The 25,675-nt window shown below is 35.3% G+C and overlaps 1 protein-coding gene across 7 annotated transcripts in view; it reads right to left on the bottom strand.

The window, feature by feature from the left end:
* UCHL5 (ubiquitin C-terminal hydrolase L5) overlaps positions 1-25,675 on the bottom strand; it is a 48,040-nt gene that overhangs the window by 17,999 nt on the left and 4,366 nt on the right. For all 7 annotated transcript variants that reach the window (XM_034942831.3, XM_024928298.4, XM_034942835.3 and 4 more), the window contains exons 3-4: positions 21,725-21,788; positions 19,714-19,819 (exon numbers count right to left, since the gene is read on the bottom strand). In XM_034942831.3, coding sequence (XP_034798722.2) covers positions 19,714-19,819; positions 21,725-21,788 — 170 coding nt within the window. The remainder of the gene's footprint in view (positions 1-19,713; positions 19,820-21,724; positions 21,789-25,675) is intronic.

Genomic DNA, 25,675 nt, shown 5'->3' with positions numbered 1-25,675 from the left:
TCTACCTATTCAAATTCAATTAGTATTTTATAACCGAGCATAAGCTTCAATTCACCTGTGTGATTTTAGAGAAATTCTGAACCCAACTCACATTAGTTTCTACCCTCATTTAAATTCCCAAACAGGGTATACAATGTCCACATATTTTTTTCACTCAATCATGTACAGTCTTTACATTGCTATCATCTAGCTATAATCATTTAACAAATTATCTGGACCTTACATTCTAGCCAAAGGAAAAAACATTTAGATAGCATTTACTATGTGCCAGTTACTTTTCTAGGCACTCTACATGTATTATTTCTTTTAATCCTCTCAACAACTTATGCAGAAGGATTACTATTATCATCTTCATTTTAAATTTGTAGAAGCTGAGGCACAAAGACGTAAGTGCCCAAGGGCACACAGCTGATCTTGTTCTAGAATTTGTGTACATAGCCATCATGCTAGGCTATCTCTGTACATACACGTGGTCTCTCCAACAAGATTATAAACCACTTTATGAACAGCAGTTTCTTCCACACTGCCTAAGCACCTATGGTATTGAGATCATGAAGCTGGAAAGAACCTTAGATGATCAGTGTGAACACCAGCAAGGTTAATCACAGAGCTGAATAATTTTTTAAATTACAGCTTAGTCCTACTACAGTATTATGTTACTATATTGTAATTAGTCTTTCCAATAATGCTAATTAGCTTATGATTTTACGTTTTAGTAAATTATCTATTTTTATCCTGCCTGATTTCAGAAGAAAAAAATTCAATTATTTTCCTTCTTTAATTCTTATAGTTCTCTATTTCTCATGTTGGTAGAGGTTTTTAAGATCTTATGAATATCTACCAGTTCCTGAACTGTTGACTGAAGTATATTTGAGAAATTCCTTAATAAGACTGCACTCTCCATTACAGAATAGTCTCGTACTCCTAATTCTCAATAACTATAACATCACCATGCTTCTACAATTCTTCTCTTTAAGCATTTTGTATTCAAAACTGTCTTAAAATTGATGAATTAGGAAAAAGTAGTGATAGATCCAGAATCCAATTAACATTGCTGCTGATTTATACGAATATGTATTTTGATCCGAATCACAGTTCTTTAGTAAATTTGGATGAAAACTTTAATGATTAAAGAGGACTTTATAAATGTGGTTGACTAAAACACTGTAACACTTAATACTCCCTTATCTTAGGTCTAAATTACCTAAGGTGAAATTATCTGAGGATAGCACAGTGGGAGGAGTAAAGTTAGGAGAAGTTAAAATTTATACTTATTAACACATTCTTTCAAAATCAAGACACCTTAAAGATTTAATATATACCCAATGCTAAACTAGGCAGTGAGGCTACGGCAGAAAAGATTATCAAACATTTCTATAATCTAAGGACTTCAAATTTGTAATCCATTATTTTAGGATTTTAAGAAGTAGAAAAAATTCTTGTGGTTACTTTCTTTTTTGATGTCAATAATAATTTACACTGTCCATGATATATTAGAACTCATTTTGTATGTGTCTGTGAGAAGAAAAGTTACAATGTACATGGGTATGAGAATATTGTCTTCAAGTTTTAAAATGAGTTTAGTGCCACCAAGTGGTTATGCTATACATAGTACAAAATTAACAAAAAACAAAAGAAAATTTAAAGGTGTACAGCCATTCATTCATTCATTCAAATAATACTTACTGAGCACCTACTACGTGCCAGACATTGTAATAAAGGCTGAACAGTGAATAAGAAAGATGTGGTCCTTGTCCTCCTAAATCTCACATAAAAATAATCTTATATATAGTCAAAGTTCTATTTGAAAGAACTGTAACTCACGTCACAAAAAATCTATTGCAGTATGAATTATTTAGGTAGTACTCAACTTTAAAAATCTTTAGCTTACCTAAGTGTTCTACTTTAACTCTGGCTTTTAAGATAATTTAAAATAAAGCAGTAGAGTTCAATAATAGAAATGAGGCTAGAGCAGAGGGTCTCAAGTAGGACTGACCCAGAACCTTAACAGTTTGGTTTGAATTCCTATGCCAGGGTATACAGTCTTTAGTTTATCAGGGCACTTCTACTCTCTATTTCTTACACACAATCCAATTCACACATTCATGATGACAACCTGATACTGAAGGCATTTGATTTTGTAATCCCCAGACTAGAGAATTTCTTTTCAAAGCTTATACAAAAGAAGAGTAGATGTCCAGAGGAATAATATAAAAATAGCTTAAAGTACTGCCTATATAAATTATAGTCAATCAAAAAACAAGCAATGGGGAAAGGATTCCCTATTTAATAAATGGTATTGGGAAAACTGGCTAGCCATATGCAGAAAACTGAAGCTGGACCCCTTCCTTACACCACATACAAAAATTAACTCAAGATGGATTAAAAATTTAAACGTAAGACCTAAAACTATAAAAACCCTAGAAGAAAACCTAGGCAATACCATTCAGGACATAGGCATGGGCAAAGACGTCATGACTAAAACACCAAAAGCAATTGCAACAAAAACCAAAATTGACAAATGGGATCCAGTTAAACTGAAGAGCTTCTGCACAGCAAAAGAAACTATCATCAGAGTGAACGGGCAACCTACAGAATGGAAGAAAATGTTTGCAATCTATCCATCTGACAAAGGGCTAATACACAGAATATACAAGGAACTTAAACAAATGCAGAAGAAAAAAATAAACAACCCCATCAGAAAGTGGGCAAAGGATATGAACAGACACTTTTCAAAAGAAGACATTTATGTGTCCAACAAACATATGAAAGAAAGCTCATCATCACTGGTCATTAGTGAAATGCAAATCAAAACCAAAACAAGATACCATCTCATGCCAGTTAGAATGGCGATCATTAAAAAGTCAGGAAACAACAGATACTGGAGAGGATGTGGAGAAACAGGAAAGCTTTTACATTGTTGGTGGGAGTGTAAATTTGTTCAACCATTGTGGAAGACAGTGTGGCAATTCCTCAAGGATCTAGAACCAGAAATACCATTTGACCCAGCAATCCCATTACTGGGTATATACCCAAAGGATTTTAAATCATTCTACTATAAAGAAACATGCACATGTATGTTTACTGCAGTATTGTTCACAATAGCAAAGACTTGGAACCAACCCAAATGCTCATCAATGATAGACTGGAGAAAGGAAATGTGGCACATATACACCATGGAATACTATGTGGCCATAAAAAAGGATGAGTTCATGTCCTTTGCAAGGACATGGATGAAACTGGAAACCACCATTCTCAGCAAACTAACACAGGAACAGAAAACCAAACACCACATGTTCTCACTCGTAAGTGGGAGTTCAACAATGAGAACGCATGGGCACAGGGAGGGGAACATCACACACTGGGGCTTGTCGGGGGGTTGGGGGCAAGGGGAGGGATAGCATTAGGAGAAATACCTAATGGAGACGATGGGTCGATCAGTGCAGTAAACGACCATGGCACGTGTATACCTATGTAACAAACCTGCACATTCTGCACATGTATCTTAAAGTATACAAAATATATATATATTAAGTTAAAAAAATTATTGTCAATCTTCATTGAGTCACAGCTATAGCAATATAAATACATACAATTTTAAATTTTTTAATAGTCAAGGAAAAAGGTTGAGAATGTAACAGTAGCTTTCCCAAGAGAAAGTGATACTGAAAAAAAGTATAAATGTCCTGCTCGTGAAGACTCTATAAAGAAAGATACACAGAAAAAAGGGATGAACACCAGAAAAATAAAATAGTAAAGGAAAAAATCATTCTATACTGGAGTATCAGAGAAAGTTTTTTCACAAATGTGAAATTTTAATAGGGGTTTGAAAGCTTGGTAGGAACTAGAGAATAGAGAAGGAAATTCACTTTAAAAAGTGAGAACAGTGTGAACAAAAGAACAAATTAAGATGTTTGATGTGCTTGTTGTTCAAGAGACAATGAGCATATTGGTCATTTGTACTAGTGTGGTTATAGTCATAGTGGGGTTATTCTTTACCTTGTTAAGTCACTGGCCTTGAGTAATTAGGAGTTTACCCAAAGAGTAAGACATTTTGAATATAGAAATAAAATAATCAAAACAGTGGTTCAGAAAGATTCAGTTTAAGTCAATTTACAGGAAGGACTGAAGGTGGCTAAAAGGAGAAATAAGATCAGCCAGGTTCCTACCCTAATAAAAGTATGAAATAATAAAGAGTGGTAGGTTAATATAATACATAAAACCACTATCACACAAACATGCAAGTGAGAAATCTAGGAATTAGAAATATAACTAAAAATAAAATAAGATTTAAAAGAGTAAAAGAATATTAATAACAACCATATGAAATGATTTTGAAAATTTAAGCTGAAATGAAGAAATCTTTTAAAAAAATACATCTTACCAGAACCAACTCAAGAAAAAATAAAGAGCCACAATAGTCCCTTAACTATTGAAATGAAGCAGTATTTTAAAATATTCTCGCAAAGAAAATACCAGGCCTACATGGATATACAGGTCAATTCTACAAAAATTTGAAGAAGTATATCACCTTAATTTTACACCAATTGTTCAAGGCACTAAAAATAAGAGAAAATTCCAACTCATTTCATGAAGCCAGGATAACCTTAATACTAAAACGAGTCAAAGCCATTACAGAAGAAGAAAAATTAAGACACATTTCATTCAAAAATTTAAATGCAAAAACCTGAACAAAATACTACTATATTTAACCCAATAGTGCATAAAAAGAGAATACACCCTGACCAAGTGGGCTTATCCCAGGTTTGGAAGAATGATTTAATATTAGAAAAATCCAAACATAATTAACTGCATTAACCTAGTAAAAGGAAGAAAATACAGAAGATCATCTCAATAGAGGCAGAAAAAGGATTTGAAAAAATTTAATATACTTTCATAATAAACACACTAATTAATAACAGAACATTAAAAATAAAAAAGCTGGAGTAAACATCATCCTAAATGGAGAAATGGTAAAAGGCATTCTCTTTTAAGTTGCAAGTGGTTTTATTGGAGGGTCTTAGCCAGGAACTAAGACAAGAAAAATAAATTAGAGTCAAAAGGATTATAAAGGAGGAAATAAAACTATCATTATTTATACCTGATATGGTCATTTTGATAAAAACACACCCACTCAAGAAAAAAAAAACAAATTATTAGTGATAATAGAAAAGTTTAGCAGGACGGCTAAATATAATATTAATAGATGAAAGTGAACTGCCTGTCTTTATGCCAAAGGCAACAACCTAAAAAATAAAACTACCCAAAGAAAACTACTCCAAGTCATATAATAATCAAACTCTCAAAGGTTAAAGACAAAGAGAGGATCCTAAAGGCAGTAAGGGAAAACAAGCAAACAATATCTAAAGGTGCTTCAATTCATCTAGCAACGGGGTTCTCAACAGAAACCATACAGGCCAGGAGGGAGTGGGATGAAATTTTCAAATTCTAAAAGAAGAAAAAAAAAACACCATCCAAGAATACTCTCTCCAGCAAAGCTATCCTTCAAATATGAATGAGAAGTAAAGTCTTTCCCATACAAAAGCTGAGAGAAGTGGCCACAACGAGACTTGTTTTATGAGAAATGCTAAGGGCACTTCTTCAATCTGAACAGAAAAAAACACTAATGCGCAAAACCAAAACATTTTAAGGTCTAAAATCCACTGGTAAAAGTAAATACACAAAGAAACCCAGAATAATATTGTCACTATGGTATGCAGTTTGCTCATAACTATGGTATAAAGCCCAAAAGACAAATCTACCCCAAACAGTAATACCAATAGCAACCTGTTGAAACAAACAATATAAGAAATACGTATATTGACAAAACACAAAGTCAAAATATAAGGGGTAAAAAGTTAAAGTGTAGAGTTTTTTTCTTTGCTTCTATTCTTTTCTTTATAATCTAAGTTGTTATCTCTTTATAATAACATGTCATATGTATATGTTTTGTAAGCTTCATGGTAACCGCAATGCAAAAACCTGTAATAGATTCACTAAAAATAAAAAACAACAAATTAAAACATACAACCTGAGAAAATTTCTTAACAACAAAGGAAGACTGTAAGAATGGAAGAGACCAATTACAAAACAACCAGAAAACAAGCAACAAAATGGCAGTAATAAGTCCTCACTTATCAATAATAACACTGAATGTAAATGGGCTCAATTCTTCAATTAAAAGGCATAGAGTCTCTGAGTTCATAAAGATATAAAACCCCATAATATGGTGCGTACAAATAACCCACCGCACCTATAAAGATATATAGACCAAAAGGGAAAGGGTGGAAGAAGATATTCTGTGCAACTGGAAACCAAAAAAAAAAAAAAAAAAAGAACAGGAGTACTATCCTTATATCAGATAAAATAGACTACAAAGCAAAGACTATAAAAACAGACAGAGAAGGTCACTACATAATGATAAAGGGGTCAATCTAGCAAGAGAATATAACAATTATAAATATGTATACGCCTAACACCTGAGTTCCCAAGTGTATAAATATAAAGCAAGTGTTTATAGATCTAAAGCAAATACTACTATCTACTCTCTCTGACAGATCATGCTAACAGAAAACCAACAAAGAAACATCAGAGGTTAACTACAGACTAAACTAAATAAACCTAACTGACATTTACAGAACATTTCACCCAACTGCTGCAAAATACACATTATTTTCACTATTTTCATCAGCATATGGATATCCAGCATACACCGAGGATAGACCATGTTAGTCCACAAAACAAGTTCTCAATAAATCACTGAATAATATGATTTATAGTAAAATACCAAGTTTCTTTTCAGACCACAATGGAATAAAACTAGAAATCAATAATAGAAACCTTGGAAACTACACAAACACATAGAGATTAAACAACATGCTACTACATGATGAATAGGCCAATAAAGAAAATAAGAAAAAAATTTAAAATGCATTGAAACAAATAAAAATGGAAATACAGCATACCAAAATCTATGAGATATGGCAAAAGCATACTAAGAGGGAAATTCATAGCGAAAATATCAAAAAAGTAGAAAGACTCCAAATAAACCGCCTAATTATATACCCCAAGGAACTAGAAAAGCAGGAACAAACCAAACCCAAAATTATTAGAAGGAAAGAAATAATAAAGATCAGAGCAGAAATCAATGAAATTGAGACTTAAAAAAACAATATTAAGATCAAGGAAATGAAAAATCTTCAGGAAAGGTAAACAAAATTGACAAACCTTTACCCAGGCTAAGAAAAAAGAAAGACGATCCAAATAAATAAAATCAGAAACAAAAAAGGACACATAACATCTGAAATCACAGTAATACAAAGAATCATTAGAAACTATTATGAACAGCTATATACAAAAAAATTGGAAAACCTAGAAATGGACAAATTCCTAGATACATACAACCTACCAAGACTGAACCAGGAAGGAATAAAAAAATCTAAACAATCTAATAACAAGTAATGAGATCAGAGCCATAATTAAAAGTAAAGCAAAGCCCAGGATGTGACAACTTCATTACTAAATTCTACTCAACATTTAAAGAAGAATGAATGCTAATTTTACTCAAACTCTTCAAAAAAATTGAAGAAGAAGGAATGCTTTCCAACCCATTCTACAAAATCAGCATTATTCTGATACCAAAACCAGGCAAGGACACAACAAAAAAACTACAGACCAGTATCACTGATGATAATAGATGCAAAAATCTTCAACCAAATAGTAACAAACCAAATTCAAAAGTAACAAACCAAATTAAATAATACCACATTAAAAAGATTATTTACCTAATGGGTGCAGCACACCAACATGGCACATGTATACATATGTAACAAACCAAACCTGCACGTTGTGCACATGTACCCTAGAACTTAAAGTATTAAAAAAAAAAAAAAAAAAAAAGGTCATTTACCTTGATTAAGTAAGAGTCATCCAGGGATGCAAGATGGTTCAATATGTGCTAATCAATAAATGTGATACCAAGAAAAAAACTACCTAATTATTTCAACAGATGCTGAAAAAGCATTCGATAAAATTTAACATGCCTTTATGACAAAAACCCTCAATACACTGGATATGGAAGGTACATACCTCAACACAATAACAGCCATATAAAACAGACTCACAGCTAATATCATACTGAATTAAAAAAAAGTTAAAGTCTTAGGCCGGGCACCGTGGCTCACGCCTGTAATCGCAGCACTTTGGGAGGCCGAGGCGGGCAGATTACGAGGTCAGGAGATCAAGACCATCCTGGCTAACACGGTGAAACCCTGTCTCCACTAAAAATACAAAAAATTAGCTGGGCATGGTGGCGGATGCCTGTAGTCCCAGCTACTCGGGAGGCTGAGGAAGGAGAATGGCGTGAACCGGGGAGGCGGAGCTTGCAGTGAGCCGAGATCGCGCCACTGCACTCCAGCCTGGGCGACAGAGTGAGACTTCATCTCAAAAAAAAAAAAAAAAAAACACAGTCTTTCCTCTAAGATCAGGAACAAGACAAGGATGATCATTTTTACCATTTTATTCAACGTAATATTGCAAGTCCTGCCTAGAGCAACCAGGCAAGAGAAGGAAATAAAGGGCATCCAAACTGGAAAGGAAGAAATAAAATTAGCACTATTCATAGCTGACATAATCTTAGAAAAACCTAAAGACCACCAAAAAACTCTTGGAACTGATAAACGAGTTCAGTAAAGTTGCAGGATATAACCAAGCACAGTAGCTCACACCTGTAATCTCAGCACTTTGGGAGGCTGAGGCAGGAGGAATGCTTGAGCCCAGGAGTTTAAGACCAGCTGGGCAACATAATGAGACCCTGTCTCTACAGAAAATTCTAAAAATTAGCCACCTGTGCTAGTGCACACTTGTAGTCTTAGCTACTCGGGAGGCTGAGGCAGGAGGATTGCTTGAGCCCAGGAGCACAAGGTTATAGTGAGCTATGATTGTGCTACTTCACTCCAGACAGAGCAAGACCCTGTCTCAAAAACAAAAAAGTTGAAGAATATAAAATCAGCATACAAAAATCGGCTGCTATTATATATGCCAACAGTGAATCTGAAAAAGAAATTAAGAAAAAAATCCTATTTAAAAGAGCTACAAAGAATATAAAGTAGGCCAGGTGCAGTGGCTCAAGCCTGTAATCCCAGTACTTTGGGAGCCCAAGGCAGGCAGATCACTTGAGGCCAACCTGGCCTCAAGTTTGAGACCAACCTGGCCAACATGGCAAAATCCTATCTCTACTAAAAATACAAAAATTAGCCTGGCATGGTGGCACATGCCTGTAATCCCAGCTACTCGGGAGGCTGAGGCACAAGAATAGCTTGAACCTGGGAGGCAAGGCGGAGATGAGCCAAGATCGTGCCACTACATTCCAGCCTGGGTGACCTAGTGAGACTATGTCTCAAAAAAAAAAAAAAATAATAATAATCTAAAATACCTAAGAATCAATTTAACCAAAGAAGTGCAAGATCTATACAAGGACAAGTATAAAGCACTGATGAAGAGTTCACCAAAAACTGGATATTCCATGCTCATGAACTGGAAGAATTAATATTGTTAAAATGACAATTCTACTGAAAGCAATGGACAGATTCAATGCACTCCCTATCAAAATACCAACGGCATTCTTCATAGAAACAGAAAAAGCAATCCCAAAATTTATACGGAACACAAAAGACCCGAGATGGCCAAAGCAATCCTGAGCAAAAAGAACAAAACTGGAAGAATCACATTATCTGACTTCAAAATAGACTACAAAGCTATAATAACCAAATCAACAGGATTCTAGCATAAATACAGACACATAGACCAATGGAACAGAATAGAGAATCCAGATATAACTCCATGCATTTACAGATAAATCATTTTCAACAAAGGTGCCAAGAATATACAATAGAGAAAGGGTAGTTCCTCCAATAAATGGTTCTGGGAAAACTGGATAACCATTGCAGAAAAAAGAAACTAGATCCCAGTGTCCCACCGTACACAAAAATCAAATCAAAATGGATTAAAGACTTAAATATAAGACTTGAAATTATGAAGCTACTATAAGAAAACATTGGGGAAAATCTCCAGAACACTGGTCGGGGCAAAAATTTTTTAGTAAGACCTCAAAAAGCACAGACAACAAAAGCAAAAATAAATGAATAGGATTACATCAAACTAAGAAGCTTCTGCATAACAAAGGAACCAATCAACAAAGTAAAGCGACAACCCACAGAATGGGAGAAAATATTTGCAAACTACCCATCTTATAAAGGATTAACAACCAGGATATATAAGAAGCTCAAGCAACTCAACAGGAGAAGATGAAAAAAATCAGATTTAAAAATGGACAGAAGATCTGAATAGACATTTCTCAAAAGACATACAAATGGCCAACAGGTATATAAAAAAATACTCAACATCATTAATCATCAGAGCAATGCAAATCAAAACCGCAATGTTATCATCTCACCCAAGTTAAAATGGCTTTTAACAAAAAGGGAATGACAGATAAGTGGTGAGGATGTGGAGAAAGGGGAACCCTCATAAACACTATTGGTAGAAATGTAAATTAGTATAGCTACTATGGAAAACTGTATGGAGGTTATGCAAAACTAAAAAATGAACTATTGTATAATCCAGCAATCCACTACTGGGTATACAGATCCGAAAGAAGGGAAATAAATATATCAAAGAGATATCTGCACTCCTTGTTTTTATTATGGCACTATTAATAATAGCCAAAATATATAATCAACTTAAGTGTCCATCAATGGATGAATGGATAAAGAAAATGTAGTATATACGTACAATGTGAGATTATTCAGCCATAAAAAAGAATGAAATCCTGTTATTTGGAGCAATATGGAAATGGAGGTCATTATGTTAAATGAAATAAGCCAAGCACAGAAAGACAAATATCTCATGTTCTCACTCACATGTGAAAGCTAAAACAGCAAATCTTCAGGATAGAAAGTAGACTGATGGTTGCCAGAGGCTGGGAAGGGTGGGGTGGTGAAGAGGATGAAGGGAGTTTGATTAATGGGTACAAATATACAGTTTAACAGAAGAAAGAAGACCTAGTGTTTGACAAATCAGTAGGGTGCCTATTGTTTACAATAATCTATCATATATTTCAAAATAGCTATAAGAGGATAATTTGAATGTTTCTAGCATAAAGACAAATATTTAAGGTGACTGATATCCCAATTATACTAATTTGATCTTTATAAATTATGTGAAGGTATTAAATTATCACATGTATCCCCAAAATATGTACATCTACTATGTATCAATAAATTTTTTTTCAAAAAAGCATAATTAACCCCATTGAAAAATAACATAAACAAGAATTTCACAGAGGAAATACATATGGCCACTAAGCACATGAAGGGCATTTCAACATGATTAGTGATCAGGGAGACATAAGCCAAGACAAAAATGAAGTAGCATTTTGGAACCAATTCGCTGACAAAAATTTAAAAGCCTAGCAATGCCACGTGTTATAATATGTGGCTTTGTAACAACTCCTACACATTGTTAGTGGAAATGCAAATTTGAACAGCTACTTCAGAAAACGTTTGGATATTTCCTTCAAAAGTTGCACATTTACATATTAGATGAAATACTCATTCTTCTTCTAGGTATACACCAGGAGAAACTTGCACATGTACAAAAAATGTTTACAGCAACACAATTCACAGTAACTCAAATTGAAAACCCAAAGAACAAACTACAGAAGATTAAGTAAACTGTAGCATGTTAGTGCAGCTGGTATCATATAGCATGCAAAATAAATGAACTATCATAATAAACTTATGGATGAATCTTAACAATATAATATTAAGTGTAAAAAGTAGGCCAGGCTTAATGGTTCACATCTGTAATCCCAGCACTTTGTGAGGGCAAAGATGGGAGAATCATTTGAGTCTAGGAGTTAGAGACCAGCCTGAGTAACATAATGAGATTCTGTCTCTACCAAAAATATAAAAAATTAGCAGGGCATGGTGGTGTGCATCTGTAGTCCCAGCTACTCAGGAGGCTGAGGCAGGAGGTTGAGGCTACAATGAGCTGTGATCATGCCATTGCACTCCAGCCTGGGTGACAGAGGGAGATCCTGTCTCCAAAAAAAGAAAAAACAAAACACTCCCAAAATGTATATAGAGCACGATACTTTTTATCAAGTTAAAATTTTATTTACAAACACCTTTTTCAGGATTACAAAAAATACATAAAAAGAAAATGATAAACAGAATTCAACTTAAGGGTTACACTGGATGGAGAGAGGGAAGACGAGAAGTACATTGAACGATGGGTGGGACAGAAGGAAGTAACATAGATAAAGTTTATTTCAGCGGTAGGTTCTTAGGCACTTACTTTGTTTCTTAAAATAATCAAATAAATAAAAGGAGACCATGAGTAAACCAATCATATATATGTGTTATTAACCAAGGATTCTTATAATCCCATTCTGGGTACCTTAAGAGCAACTTTTTAGGAAAAAAGAAAAACAGCCATCATCATAATGTCTTCCTCCTCCGTCCTCACATCTAATCTATTACACATTAAAGGTGGTAATACTTTATCTCTAAATTCTATTCACATCTGTCTTTACTTCCAGTTTTTTGTTTACTATCACATGGACTTCTGCAAAAGCCTCCTAACTTACATCTACTCTTGTCCTACACTACTTCTCAAATGCATTCCCAACACTGGAGCCAAAATGGCCTCTTCTAAATGAAAATCTGTTCATGACACTCTTCTTAGAACACTTCAGTAACTTTCTATTACTCTAAAGATAAAGACAAAAGTCTCAATCACAGCCTAAAATACCCTGTAAGATCTGACCTCTGTCTGCATCTGTAGGCTAGAGTACATAAATTTTATCGAGGCTCATGACCACCTGGAATGAAGACAACTTTCTTAGTGTCCTCTACTGCTAACTCAAATGACTGAGTTTTGGCCAGAGACAAGCATGCATGTGACACAGGCAAATTCTATAAAAGGGAAAGGAGTGTGTTTTCCCCTTCCTCCTGTCTGAATACGGAATTGAGAAAGAATGGATGAAGCCCCAGAAATCATCTTGGACCATGAAATAACCTTTGGAATAGAAAACATACACAAAGGAGCAAAACAAAAGAGCCTGGAGCCTTGACAGCTCTTGAGTATTAAAAAAAAAAAAAAAAATTGTTTTTTTTATGCCTATGCCTAACTGTACCTAATATCCTGGCTAACATATTTCCTGTTCTGCTTCATATCTCAGGACATCTCCCCTTTGCTCTGCACAGTTCAGCTACATTGGTCTTCTTCCTGTACCTTTTACTAGTCTTACTCACTTTTGCTATAAAGCTGTAATTAATCTGGAATGATCCTGAACCTCTCTCCCCTAGTTAATACCTACTTAACCTTTAGATTTCAGCTGAACTGTCACTTACTCAGAGAGGCTTTCTCTCTGACAAGGTGAAGTCCCACTTTTATGACTATAGTAAAGAAATTAACCTTGCCCAAAGAGAGGTCTGGGCTTTGCCCTTGGTTCCTGGGAGATGAGTTCTAAGTCCTTGAATGCCTAAGAGTATCTTTGTTTACCTGAGAGCTTTGGGCCACACTGATAGTCTAATAATGTGACTTAGGGTGGGGGTATTGGGTCAAGATTATCAGCTCAACCTCCTGTGGGGCTGGAGACTAAGGTCAGCCACATGGGTGGCCAACCAGGTCTATGTGACCAAGGCCCACTAAAAACTTTGGACACCAAGAATCGGATGGGGTTCCTTGGATGGCAATACTCTGCATATTGTCACACAGCATTGCCAGAATAGTGAGCACTGTCTGTGACACTACTGGGAGAAGACAACTGGAAGCTCTGCACATGGAACTTTCCTGAACTCTACCCCATGTGGCTCTTCCCTTGGCTAATTTTAATGTATATTCCTCTGTTGTAATAAGCCATAATCATGAGTATAGCAGCTTTCAGTAACGTCTATGAGTCTTCTAACCAATTATAGAACCTGAGGATGATCTGGGGATCCCCCCACCACAAACCTGCAATGCTGTCAGAGGTGAAGGTGGTCTTGGTCGAACTCTACAGTTGGTGTACAAAGTGAGGGTAGTTTTGTGGACAGTTCCTAAATTTCGTAATATAGTCCTCATTTCACTCCATTCAGCACTTATCATCATTGTAATTTAACATTTAATTGATTAATATCAATTGCTTCCACGAAACTCTAAGCATATTTGAGGGCAGGAATCATGGCACTTTTTCATTCTCTAAGCACCACAGTATCTGGCACATTGTAGGTATTCAGTCATTCTTTCCTGAAAGACTGAACACATGGAGTCACACAAATCGAGTACCACTGCAGCATGATTTTAAGCAAGTAAATCACACCTCAGCTGTCTCATCAGTGAAATAACAAGACTACAATATTTTGCGGAGGGAGAACAGTTATCAAAATTTCATTTCTGGATCCTTACATACAAATTGCAATTACTAGGATACATTTCTTTCCTCAATATTTTATTAACCAATGATACACAGACACACACACACACGCAACCCCCTTGAATTAGAGTATATGATCAGCACAAAATAGCCAGTGTTACCTCTCTATATTGAGGTAATCCCATTATAAATGCCATTTAGTTAATCTGTATAACCTTATCAAATAAATATGATTTCATTAAATTTTTTCAAATTTCTGAAAATACTCCAGACATCCTGGATTGGAAATTATTACTGTAAGCCCTTGAAACCTAAAATCAACTATTACATATTGATGTAATATATATTATAACTCTCCTAGCATAGGCTTATAGGAGGTATATACTAAAAAGACTGACAGATATTAATGGGGAATTATTGACCTGTCAGTTTAATATGAACTGTTAGCAAAATAAAGTACCAAAACAATGATATGGGGAATCACTAATCTGACACTTTCATAAACACAACTGGAATAATACAAATGTAACACAGAACTAAAAAATATCAAGGGACTCCAGAAATTATAAATTCACACTCTACTATCATTTTTTTCTTTCTTTATAGAGTACTTTCTTATACCTTAAAAATAGCTAGGTCTCTATAAATCAGACATCATTAGTATCTTAGTGTTAGTAAATTCTAGCACTGTTTAATAGTAATATTCTTAGAGATGAACAGTTCGGTCTGCATTTATTGGATACCTACCACGTACCAAGGACTGAATATAAAATCAAAATCCCTAACTCCCAGGTTTACAGTTTAGTGTGGAAGAAACACAATTAATTAATTTACTGATACAGTCTCTAAATTTGTCCCTGCCCAAACCTCATGTTGAAATGTAATCCCCAATGCTGAAGGTGGGGCCTGGTGGGAGGTGTTTGGATCATGGGGATGGATCCCTTATGAATGGCTTAGGCCATCCCCTTGGTGTTAAGTGAGCTGTTGCTCAAAATCTGATCATTTAAAAGTGTGTGCCCCACTCTCTCTTTCTCTCTTGCTCCAGCTCAGCCATGTGAGATGTCTGTTCCTACTTTGCCTACCACCATGAGTAAAAGCTTCCTGAGGCCTCCCAAGAAGCCGAGCAGATGCCAGCACCAGGCTTCCTATAAAGCCTGCAGAACTGTAGGTCAATTAAACCTTTTCTTTATAAATTACCCAGTCTCAGGTATTTCTTTATAGCAATGCAAGAATAACCTAACACAAATATATACAAACATACATGGGAAAAAAATCTGTAAAAATATAAATTGTTTTCAGTGGTTATGTCTAAAGCAGAGATTACAAGACACTTTTATTTTCTACAGCATCCACTTTATAATGTTTAAATTTTTATAATGGCATATATGCTTATATACATTGAAAAAACAAAAACATTTTTAAAAAGGAGAAAAATCACCTGACAGACTTTTAAACTCATCTGTCCCCTAGCTTTTCTCTACTACCTAGATCTTAAAATTTACAAACAACTGTGGATTTAAAATTATAGTTACTATATGTATAATGATACATAAGCAGAAAAATATTATACAAATGGACTATTTGGATTTTTTGTTTTGTTTTTGAGACAGGTCTTGCTCTGCTGACCAGGCTGGAGTACAGTGGCATGACCATAGCTTACTGCAGCCTCAACCTCCTGGGCTCAGGCAATCCTCCCACCTCAGCCTCCAGAATAGCTAAGACTACAGGCGTGTGCTACCAAGTCTGGCTAACTTTTTATTTTTTTTAGAGACAGGGTCGCCCTATATCGCCCAGGCTGGTCTCAAACTCCTGGGCTCAAGTGATCCTCCCACCTCAGCCTTCCAAAATGATAGGATTACAAACATGAGCCACCATGCCCGACCAGATTATTTAGACTAGGGAAATAATTAGAAACTCAAAATGTTGACTACTAAAAGATTAATTAATTAAATTACAGGATATTTATACCAAGAACACTAAAAGAGGCAGTGTTGTGATCAGGTTAATAGTACAGACTTCAGAGCCACAGTGCCTGGGTTTGCACCCTAGCTCTGCCACTGACTAGCTACATAACATGATCAAGTTTCTTATCTTCTCTAGGACTTGGTTTCCACATCTGTAAAATGATGAGAAGCCTGCAAAACCAGATAATTGTTGTAAGGGATCAGATTAATAATTTTAAATATTAAATATATTTAAATATAATAATTTATATATTTATAGAATATATAAATAATTAAATTTATATATAAATTTATAATTTTTGTACATTTAAATTTAAAATATAATCATTTTAAATATATAAAAGTACTTAGTAAGCTTTCAATAAATGTTAACTAATATTTATTATGTGTTGTGAAATGAAACAAAGTCAAACTTTCATTACTAAGTGAAAAAAACCAAAATATTTTGCATAATAATCCAATTTTAGCAAACAAAATTATAAGGAAAACATGTTAGCATATGAACAGAAAATGTGGGAGGAAGTATGACATATGGAATCACAAACCTGGGTTTTATACTTGGAGTTCTGGATGTACTACATATTATCTCTGTGATCTCAGGCAAATAATTTTTCTAGGCCTCAATTTCTTCATTTGTGAAATGAAGACAATAACCTCATGGGCTTGTTGCAAATTTTAAATAATATACCTAAATTACGATATCTGGCACACAACAAGAGCGGTAAATGTTGCCTACTGTTTGTATTATTACTATCATTATTATTATTATAGTTGTTGAGGATGCCTCTCTTGTTAACCATTATATATGTAGTATCTAAAACAATGCCTAGCAAAGTAGGTGCTCAATGATTACTTGTTGATTAAATGGATGAGTCAAACTGTTAAAAGGTTAGTAGAGATGGGTGTGGGATTACAAGGATATTCATGTTCATCACTATATTTATATTGCTGTAATGTTAAGTTCTGCTATCAGAAAAAAAAAATGATACATTTTTAACTACACTATAAAAAACCCTATTTTCCTTAAAGTAAAAGCAAGAAGTTCTAATTTCTCTAAGAATACTCAATTCAAAAAAGTCAGAGGAAAATGGAAAGCAGCAATAAAATAAAAGAAAAAAGAAAACAAGTTACTTAGTAGCAAAAGCTTTATCTCAAAGGCAGTAATGAGAATAAGCAGTTTTATTTTCCACCTTTCTAAAGGTTAATCAGACTATTCTAAGCAAGTTTTTGGGTCTCAGAAATAAGTGCAATTTTCAAACAAATGCAATCAAAGTATTATCTATGGCTCTCTAAGAATCCCTAAGACCCTTTTCAAGGAGTTTGTGGGCTCAAAATGGTTTCCATTGTAATTCTAAGACAGTTTTTGCCTTTTCCTCTTCTTTTCCATCTGCACTGTTGGCACAAAAGCAACAGTGTGTAAAACTGGTGGTATTTTAGCATGAATCTAGGCAATGACATTAAACTATTTCACTGACATACATAAGAGTTTTAAAAAAAGAAAACAAAAGCAAGTTTTACTAAAAAAAAGTCTTTGATAAAGCAGTAAAACTTATTTTTATCAAATTTTGACCTTGGAGTACAAGTCTTTAATATTCTGTGGAATGAAATAGGAAGTACAAATAAAGAACTACTGCTGTATACCAAGATATGCTAGTTATCTTGAAGAAAGTACTTCAGCAATTGATTTGTAAGCTAAATTGTTAGCTTTTTCCCTTGGAACATCATTTTTGCTTGAAAGAACAAACGAGAGACAAATGTGGTTTTCCAGACAAGGATATCTGGCAGATATTTTCTTAAAAATGAGTTAAATCAGTCTGTGGCTTTGTGAACAAACACCTAATAATATTTGTTGTTGTTGATAAAATTTGAATTTTCAAGTGAAAATTAAAAAATTAGAAGTTTGTAAAACTTAGATCTCCCACTGTGAGCTTAAAAGGTTTGCTATGGGTAATTGAACTTCTCAACAATATCATATCTAATGTGTCAACACTTAGAAGACATTCATAAATCGGTAAATGTACAATGTTACAAAATCATACAGGAATAAAAGATCCATTTGAAGGGCAACATAATCCAAAGGATTTTACCGTAACAAAGTACAAATTTTACATTACAACTAACCTTTGAGAAAGCAATACTTTTAAAGCTTTGACATACTGTCAAAGAATATATTTACCTGAAAAAGATAATATTTCTCTTTTTCCAACTACACATATGTGTGAGACAGAACTTTTTTTATTGATTTCAACCAAAAGCAAAACAAAATGAAAACATTGCAACAGACTGAATGAAGAAGCAGATAGGATCCAGCTGTGCTATTAAGGCAGACATTTAAAAGATTTGCAAAAATGTAAAACAATGCAATCTTCTAGCTAATTTTTTGGTAACTATAGTTATTTTTCATTAAAAAATGTTATCGATGTTAACATGTAACAAGTTTATTGTTGTTACTTTCAAATCTATTCATAATTCTTTTTTTCTTTTTATTTTTTTGAGACAGGGTCAAGCTCTGTTGCCCAGGCTGGAGTGTAGTGGTATGAACATATCTCACTCAGCCTCCATATCCTGGGTTCATGCAGTGCTCCCACCTCAGCCTCCCAAGTAGCTGAGACCACAGGCACGCCACCACCATGCCCAGCTAATTTATTTTTTTGCTTTTGTTTTATAGAGACGGGTCTCTTCAGGTTTCCCAGGCTGGTGTCAAATTCCTGGGCTCAGCCAGGCACAGTGACTCACGCCTGTAATCCCAGCACTTTGGGAGGCCAAGGCGGGTGTATCACCTGAGAGGTCAGGAGTTTGAGACCAGCCTGGCCAACATGGTGAAACCCCATCTCTACTAAAAATACAAAAATAGCCTGGTGTGGTGGTATGTGCCTGTAATCCTAGCTTCTTGGGAGGCTGAGGCAGGAGAACGGCTTGAACCTGGGAGGTGGAGGTTGCAATGAGCCTCGCACCATTGCACTCTGGCCTGGGCGACAGAGCAAGACTCCATCTCAGAAAAAGAAAAAACAAATTCCTGGGCTCAAGGGATCCTCCTGCCTCGGCCCCCAAAGTGCTGGGATTACAGTTATAAGCCACCATGCCTGGCCTAAATATTATTAAAATGTTTCAGTTTTAATGTCTAATATGGCAAACATTGATAGATAATCCCAGAAACAAAAGCTCTTTTGAGATGTCAATAATTTTTAAGACAGTAATTGGAGATGTCAATAATTTTTAAGAGTGTATGAGTTTGAGGACTACTACACTAGTAGCAAACGGTAGTAAACTAGAGTCTTGTTTATAAAAAGGGTTGCTCTTGAGACTTTTCAGAGTATCCAAGGACCATACCTGCTTAGCAAAAAATATCGTGTCAAGTCGGGAGTCCTGAACCACAGAGCCTGCTGGTTCTTCTCCTGGCTGCCACTTGAAAAGAAAAATTAACCCATGAACTGGCCTACAAAATAAAATACAAATTAATGACATCAAACCCTGCTTCTTCATAATACATTGTTAATCTATAAAATTTTAGTCAGTTATCTAACAAATATAATACAAATGAAGTAAATATGGGAAATTTTTAAAAGATCACTATTGCCATTCATAGTTACTAGACTGTTGCCTTAGAAGATGCTAATACAACTTAAAATTATATCAGTTAAAATAAAATTGTAGTGAAAGGTTTATTCTCAAATCTGTAGACTATTCATTTCTACCTGATATTACCTCACTTAAAAAATAAGAATATAGTAAAACCAGAAGCTGGCTGAACTCCAAAATATATAAAGTTCATGTAACATGTTTATAGATAAATGGTTGATAGCATATATTATCTATATTAAATATAGGAAGTAACCTTCATATATTATTGGATTCATGAAAAATCCTCATATTGCAGTATGAATTGATGCTACCATCTCATACATAATGAAATCATCCACTTTCCTAAAGGAACTGTTTTTGAGCACAAAACATTAAATCACTACTTTGAAATTCCTTCTAGTCTATCTATCACAACTGCCTCCCACTCCACAAAAAACTTTTCCTATCCTCAGGGCTGGGCATGGTGTCTCAAGCCTGTAATTCCAGCACTTTGGGAGGCTGAGGTAGGTAGATTACTTGAGGCCAGGAGTTCGAGACCAGCCTGGACAACATAGTGAAACCACATCTCTACTAAAAAAACAAAAACAAAACAAAAAAATTAGCCAGGCATGGTGAAGCGTGCCTGTAATCCCAGCTACCTGGGAGGCTGAGGCAGAAAAATCACTTGTACCCGGGAGGCAGAGACTGCAGGGAGCCGAAATCGCACCACTGCACTTCAACCTAGATGACAGAGTGAGACTGTTTCAAAAAGAAAAAGAACAACAAAAAAAAGGTTTCCTATCTTTATTTGATTCAATTTTATTTTAGACATGGGGTCTCACTATGTTGCCTGGGCTAGACTTGAACTCCTGGGCTCAAGCGATCTTCTCGCCTCAGCCTCCTGAGTAGCTACAACTACAGGCATATGCCACCATGCCTGGCTCCCATTTTTTAAAGACAGTTCAAATGATTCATTTTTAATTAACCTTCCCTGATCTTAGCCACAAATGATCTCATTTCATCTAAAGTGATTGCTCTTTTTACAGGGAAGAGAAAGGTAGGAAGAAGCAAACTACCTATCACCTTCTTACTATTAACAACAGTTAGCATATTCCTAAGTCCCTATTTTCCCTTTTAAAAGATTCCCTGACCCCATTCCAGACTCCAAGACTCCCACCAGTGAAAATTCCTCTAGCCCTCCATTTGAAGATACAGGGTCAATGTTTGAGGGCATGGTAGTCAGTGGTAAGGAGAAGTTAAAAGAGGTGATTCTGGTCAGAAAGATGGGGGAAGGAGAAAAGTTGTTTCTGGCATCAACATTTGGAACTTTAAATATAACTTTCCCAAGAGGTAATGTGATAGTGTGTAGGCAAGTTCTGGATTACTATAAATATATATTATCTATCAAATATGCTTTAGTACACTGAGCTATTGTTCTTGCTTTTTATGTTAAAATGTGTTCCATGTTCTAACACTATTGATATATAAGTGAATTTCGTAAAAAAAAAAAAAAAAAAAAAAAAATCAACCAACCAGTACTTTGTGGATATGGAATTACAGAGCCTTAGGTTTGACTCCCTTGCAAGTTACCTATCAGCCTCAGGTTCTTGGTTATAAAAAAATAATAATAATATCTATCTCATAGGATTGAAGAGACTTAAAGGACATAACGTATTCAACCTAGAGTAATCCAAGTAAAATAAACAAACAAATCTGAATATCCTTTAAGTTTGTTAAAGTATATATATATACATATTAACACAACTAAAATTATACTTACTTTAATTTTTCAAAATTCTCAGGCTCTAAACTCCATATTTCTTCTACTTGGGCTCCTCGGCAACCTGAAATAATAAATTATTTTCTTCAGTAAACAGGATAATTCATTTTTTCCTTCAACATGAAATAAAATATTAACTAAAGGAAATGCAACACATGACAAAACAAAATGGTAAAACTAATAAAGCTCACAGCCAAATCTCATTACTCCCTTTAATAGATCCCAATTATTTACAGTGGGAGTATATTTATAATTTAAAGAGTTTCAAGAGTTTACTTTCATTGAATTACCACTCTATGACTGTTCCTTCTCTCTCTCTCAATCTCTGGCACCTCTATCCACTCTTTTCACTCAACTGTTCCATTTCTCCAGCTCTGTCTTTAGCCTTATATTATTATTTTTTTTTTCTTAGTCTATACTTTTTTTTCTGGGAAAGTAAATAACTAATACTTAACAGTAACTTTCAAATCACATCTTTAGTTCTGATCCTTATCCTGAATTCCAACTGTATATTTTCAACTACTTCATAGTCACGTCTCCTCCTCCCCTCCCAAATATCCTTCTAAGACAGCAGTTCTCAACTAGGGTGATTTTGTTCCCCAGGGAACATTTGGCAATGATAGACTTTTTTTTATTGTCATTATTGTCACTGGTGTGGACGGTAGGGGAGAGGCTACTAGCAACTATTTGGTAGAGGCCAGGGATGCTGATAGATATCCTACGATGCACAGGACAACCCCTGACAACAAAGTAATACCTGGCCCAAAATATCAACAGTGCCAAGGTTGAGAAACTCTGCTCTAGCGTACAGTAGTAATCGTGTAGTGGTTAAGAGCTCGGGCTCCAAACTGCCAGAGTTTGAATCCTGGCTCCTACATTTACTAGCAATACAGCCATTTAAACTCTACATTCCTCACACTCACAGAGCTGTTTGGAGGAATTAATGAGATAATGTAGAAGATAATTTAATTCAGTGCTCAGCATACTTTAAGGGTCCACCAACTGTTAGCCAGTATTATTATCACAATACAAAAATCAACCGTATTTACCAAAGTTTTTTATGTCCTCCACATAAAGTGCAGCTAGTATGTGCCAGAAACCTAATTAAAACCCACATCAGGTTTCAAAGTCTGGGCACTTTCTAATTTTTCATATGATTTTCAAGTAAAAGCTAGAGAAGCCTTTAGACTACTGCAAAAAAACAGTGGTTAAAAAAGAAAAAAAAGTTGGGTAAACTAACAATGTGACTGGGCATTCATGCCATTCTTTGCCTCAGTTTGCTCTATTCAGGAAATATCTATTAAAGGCCCATTCTGGTATTAAAGATACATGTACAAAGAGAGTTACTACATGGTTTGCGGTGGAGGAGAACCAGAAAAAATCTGAATATCTAGCAACAGATTAAGAATAATAGACATTCACATATATCAAATTAGGGAAAAAACCTCATAAATGTAAACCTATGTTTCTATCAGTGTCAAGAAGGGCATGGAAGGATGTTAATGCAACTGTTAACACTGGTTACTTCTATTGGAAATCAAAAAACAGGCCAAACATTAAAACATTCTACATCATACCACAACAATAAAGAAAAAGTACGCTGAATAAAAGTGCCTCAAAGCCTCCTGCACTGGTAGAATTTCAAGTAGCGACACTGCTTAAACAATCTCACATTAAACACAAACACATCTGTTCATGTAAGGAAAACACAGTATTCAATTTAGCATCTATCTCCTTACATATGTTAAATATCTAATACGGCATGGTATAATGGAAAGAGAAATAAGCGCTGATTCCAGAGACCTACATCCTGATCCCAGCACTGTCGTAAAGGTCTTAACCTTGAGAAAGAACACAATTTCTTTGAGCCTCACTTGCACCATGCATATATAAAACAAGGATATTTACCTGCTTCATCCAAGCCACAAAATTCTTGTGAGGTATATAAGATTATCAAACAATAAACACAAAGAATCACTTAACACAGACTCCCCAATAATATATATTAAATAAAAAGTTGAGGAGGGGGGAAGGTTTTAAAATGGTATTTACCAAATATCTTTTGCGTGCCAAGCATGGTACTAGGCCCTGGCAAAGACAGAAATTAATAAACTATTGTCACAATACTTAAAAATGTCACAATCTGGTAGGAGACAAGCACATACAATGCAAAAACTGTATAGAATGTATAAATTACATATGAAGCATATATAGAACATGTTCTGGAAGTTCGGAGGTAAGAGAGATCATTACTACCTGCACTGGTTACCAAAAAAAAAAAAAAAAACTGTCATAGATAAATGAACTAGGTCTTTTAAAAAATGATCATACGATTTGTCATCTAAACCAGAACCCTGTTCCAAAGCGAAAGCGGGTGCTAACGTTAAAATGCTTTGAAATATTTATTAACTAACACATCTGTATTATACCGATGGGTCTAGGGATAGAAACAAATTTCAAAAATAACTGTCTTAAAAATCAACCTGGAGCCCCAAGAAAAACACTCGTGGAGTTCTCCCAAACTGTTGTCAGTGTGTTAAATTTAACTGCTAGGTATGCTATGTTCCAACAGACGGTTTTGACAACTTGTCATTCCCCCAACCCTACCGATAAATCTATCAGAAGCAGCAAGAATGGCCCCAGCTTCTGCACCTCTGCCAAAAAACACTCCCATATGTCTTCCACAACCCCAGTCTCAGTCATTCCATGGTACAGATAAATTCCATTTGGCTGATGATGTGACCAAATAGGAAAAACTGGATTGACAGCACTCAGGTAGTCTCTCCTTAAACAAGGACTAGACCCAATTATTTTAACTAAAATGGGAGCCCTAAATTGCAGGCACTGTTACCTTGTACCCCTAAACTGAGCTGGTCCCATTTTAGGGGCTGTAACAATCGTAAGCAACACTTGCTTCCAGGGGCACCATATGCACCCCAAGACTTCTTGTGTGAAAGCCAGGCATTATCTCTTTCCTCAAAACAAGATGAAATGTACCTTAGAAGCAGTCATAATAGACCTTCATGTTAAGGAAACACCACGTTGGACCCAAACGTCTTTCAAATCTGCCCTAACTTACGGGTCAGAGTTGTTATAGATGATGGAATTACTCTTCCTCCTTGCATGACAAGGTGGAGTCTGCAAAATCACTTATACATCTTGCTGTCCCTGGATTAATGCTCTGAGCCAAGAGGAAATGTCAATACAAAAATCCAAGAAAGCCATCTGGTTTTTTTACTGTAAACATTATAAAGACACAAATTAAACAGATTTGGCACCAACCCTGTCGGTCAGGTCATATTGAGCAGAATGGCTGAGGGAATGGCTATTTAGTGTAGAAAGAAGGCTGGATATTGTTGCAAGACAATTCTCAATGGGTTTCTCCTGTTTCTGCACATCTTCTGCAAGGAATTACCAGCTTTGCTCTGGACCATCTTTTCAAGGATGTTCATATAGTAAACAGACTTGGAAGACAGAGACAGCACCTTTTTTTTGAGGCAGAGGGAAGGCTGATTTGCTGTCCAGGATAATAAAGATAATGTGTCCCTAAAGGCAAAAGTTGAGCAGGTTGGCCAGCAGCCCCCCTTGTTAAGATTAGTTCTCTAGCTGAGAGTTCCTCAGCTGTAATACAGCCTCACTACTTGTGCAGCATCCACCAGAGCCCACCTCCAGCCTCATGGACTTGGAGGAAAAGGCAACCAATGTGAAAATGAATCTCCTGCTGCCTACTATGCTATAAGTAATACAACCCTTATCTCTAAACCAAAAGTTGTCTGCTAGCATCTATGAAACTGGCAAGCCAACCTATTTGCTGGCAAACAGGATAAAATCTAACACTTAATAATTCTTAATAGATGTTAGATTTTGTCAAATGCCTTTTGCATCTATTGACATGATCATGTTTTTGATTTTTTGGCTTATTAATATGGTGCATTACATTGATTTTTAAAA

Source organism: Pan paniscus, chromosome 1, assembly GCF_029289425.2.
Source record: "Pan paniscus chromosome 1, NHGRI_mPanPan1-v2.0_pri, whole genome shotgun sequence".
Classification (NCBI taxonomy): Eukaryota; Metazoa; Chordata; class Mammalia; order Primates; family Hominidae; genus Pan; species Pan paniscus.
The sequence above is the reverse complement of the archived record's forward strand: the minus strand, read 5'-3'. Positions and strand labels throughout refer to the sequence as shown.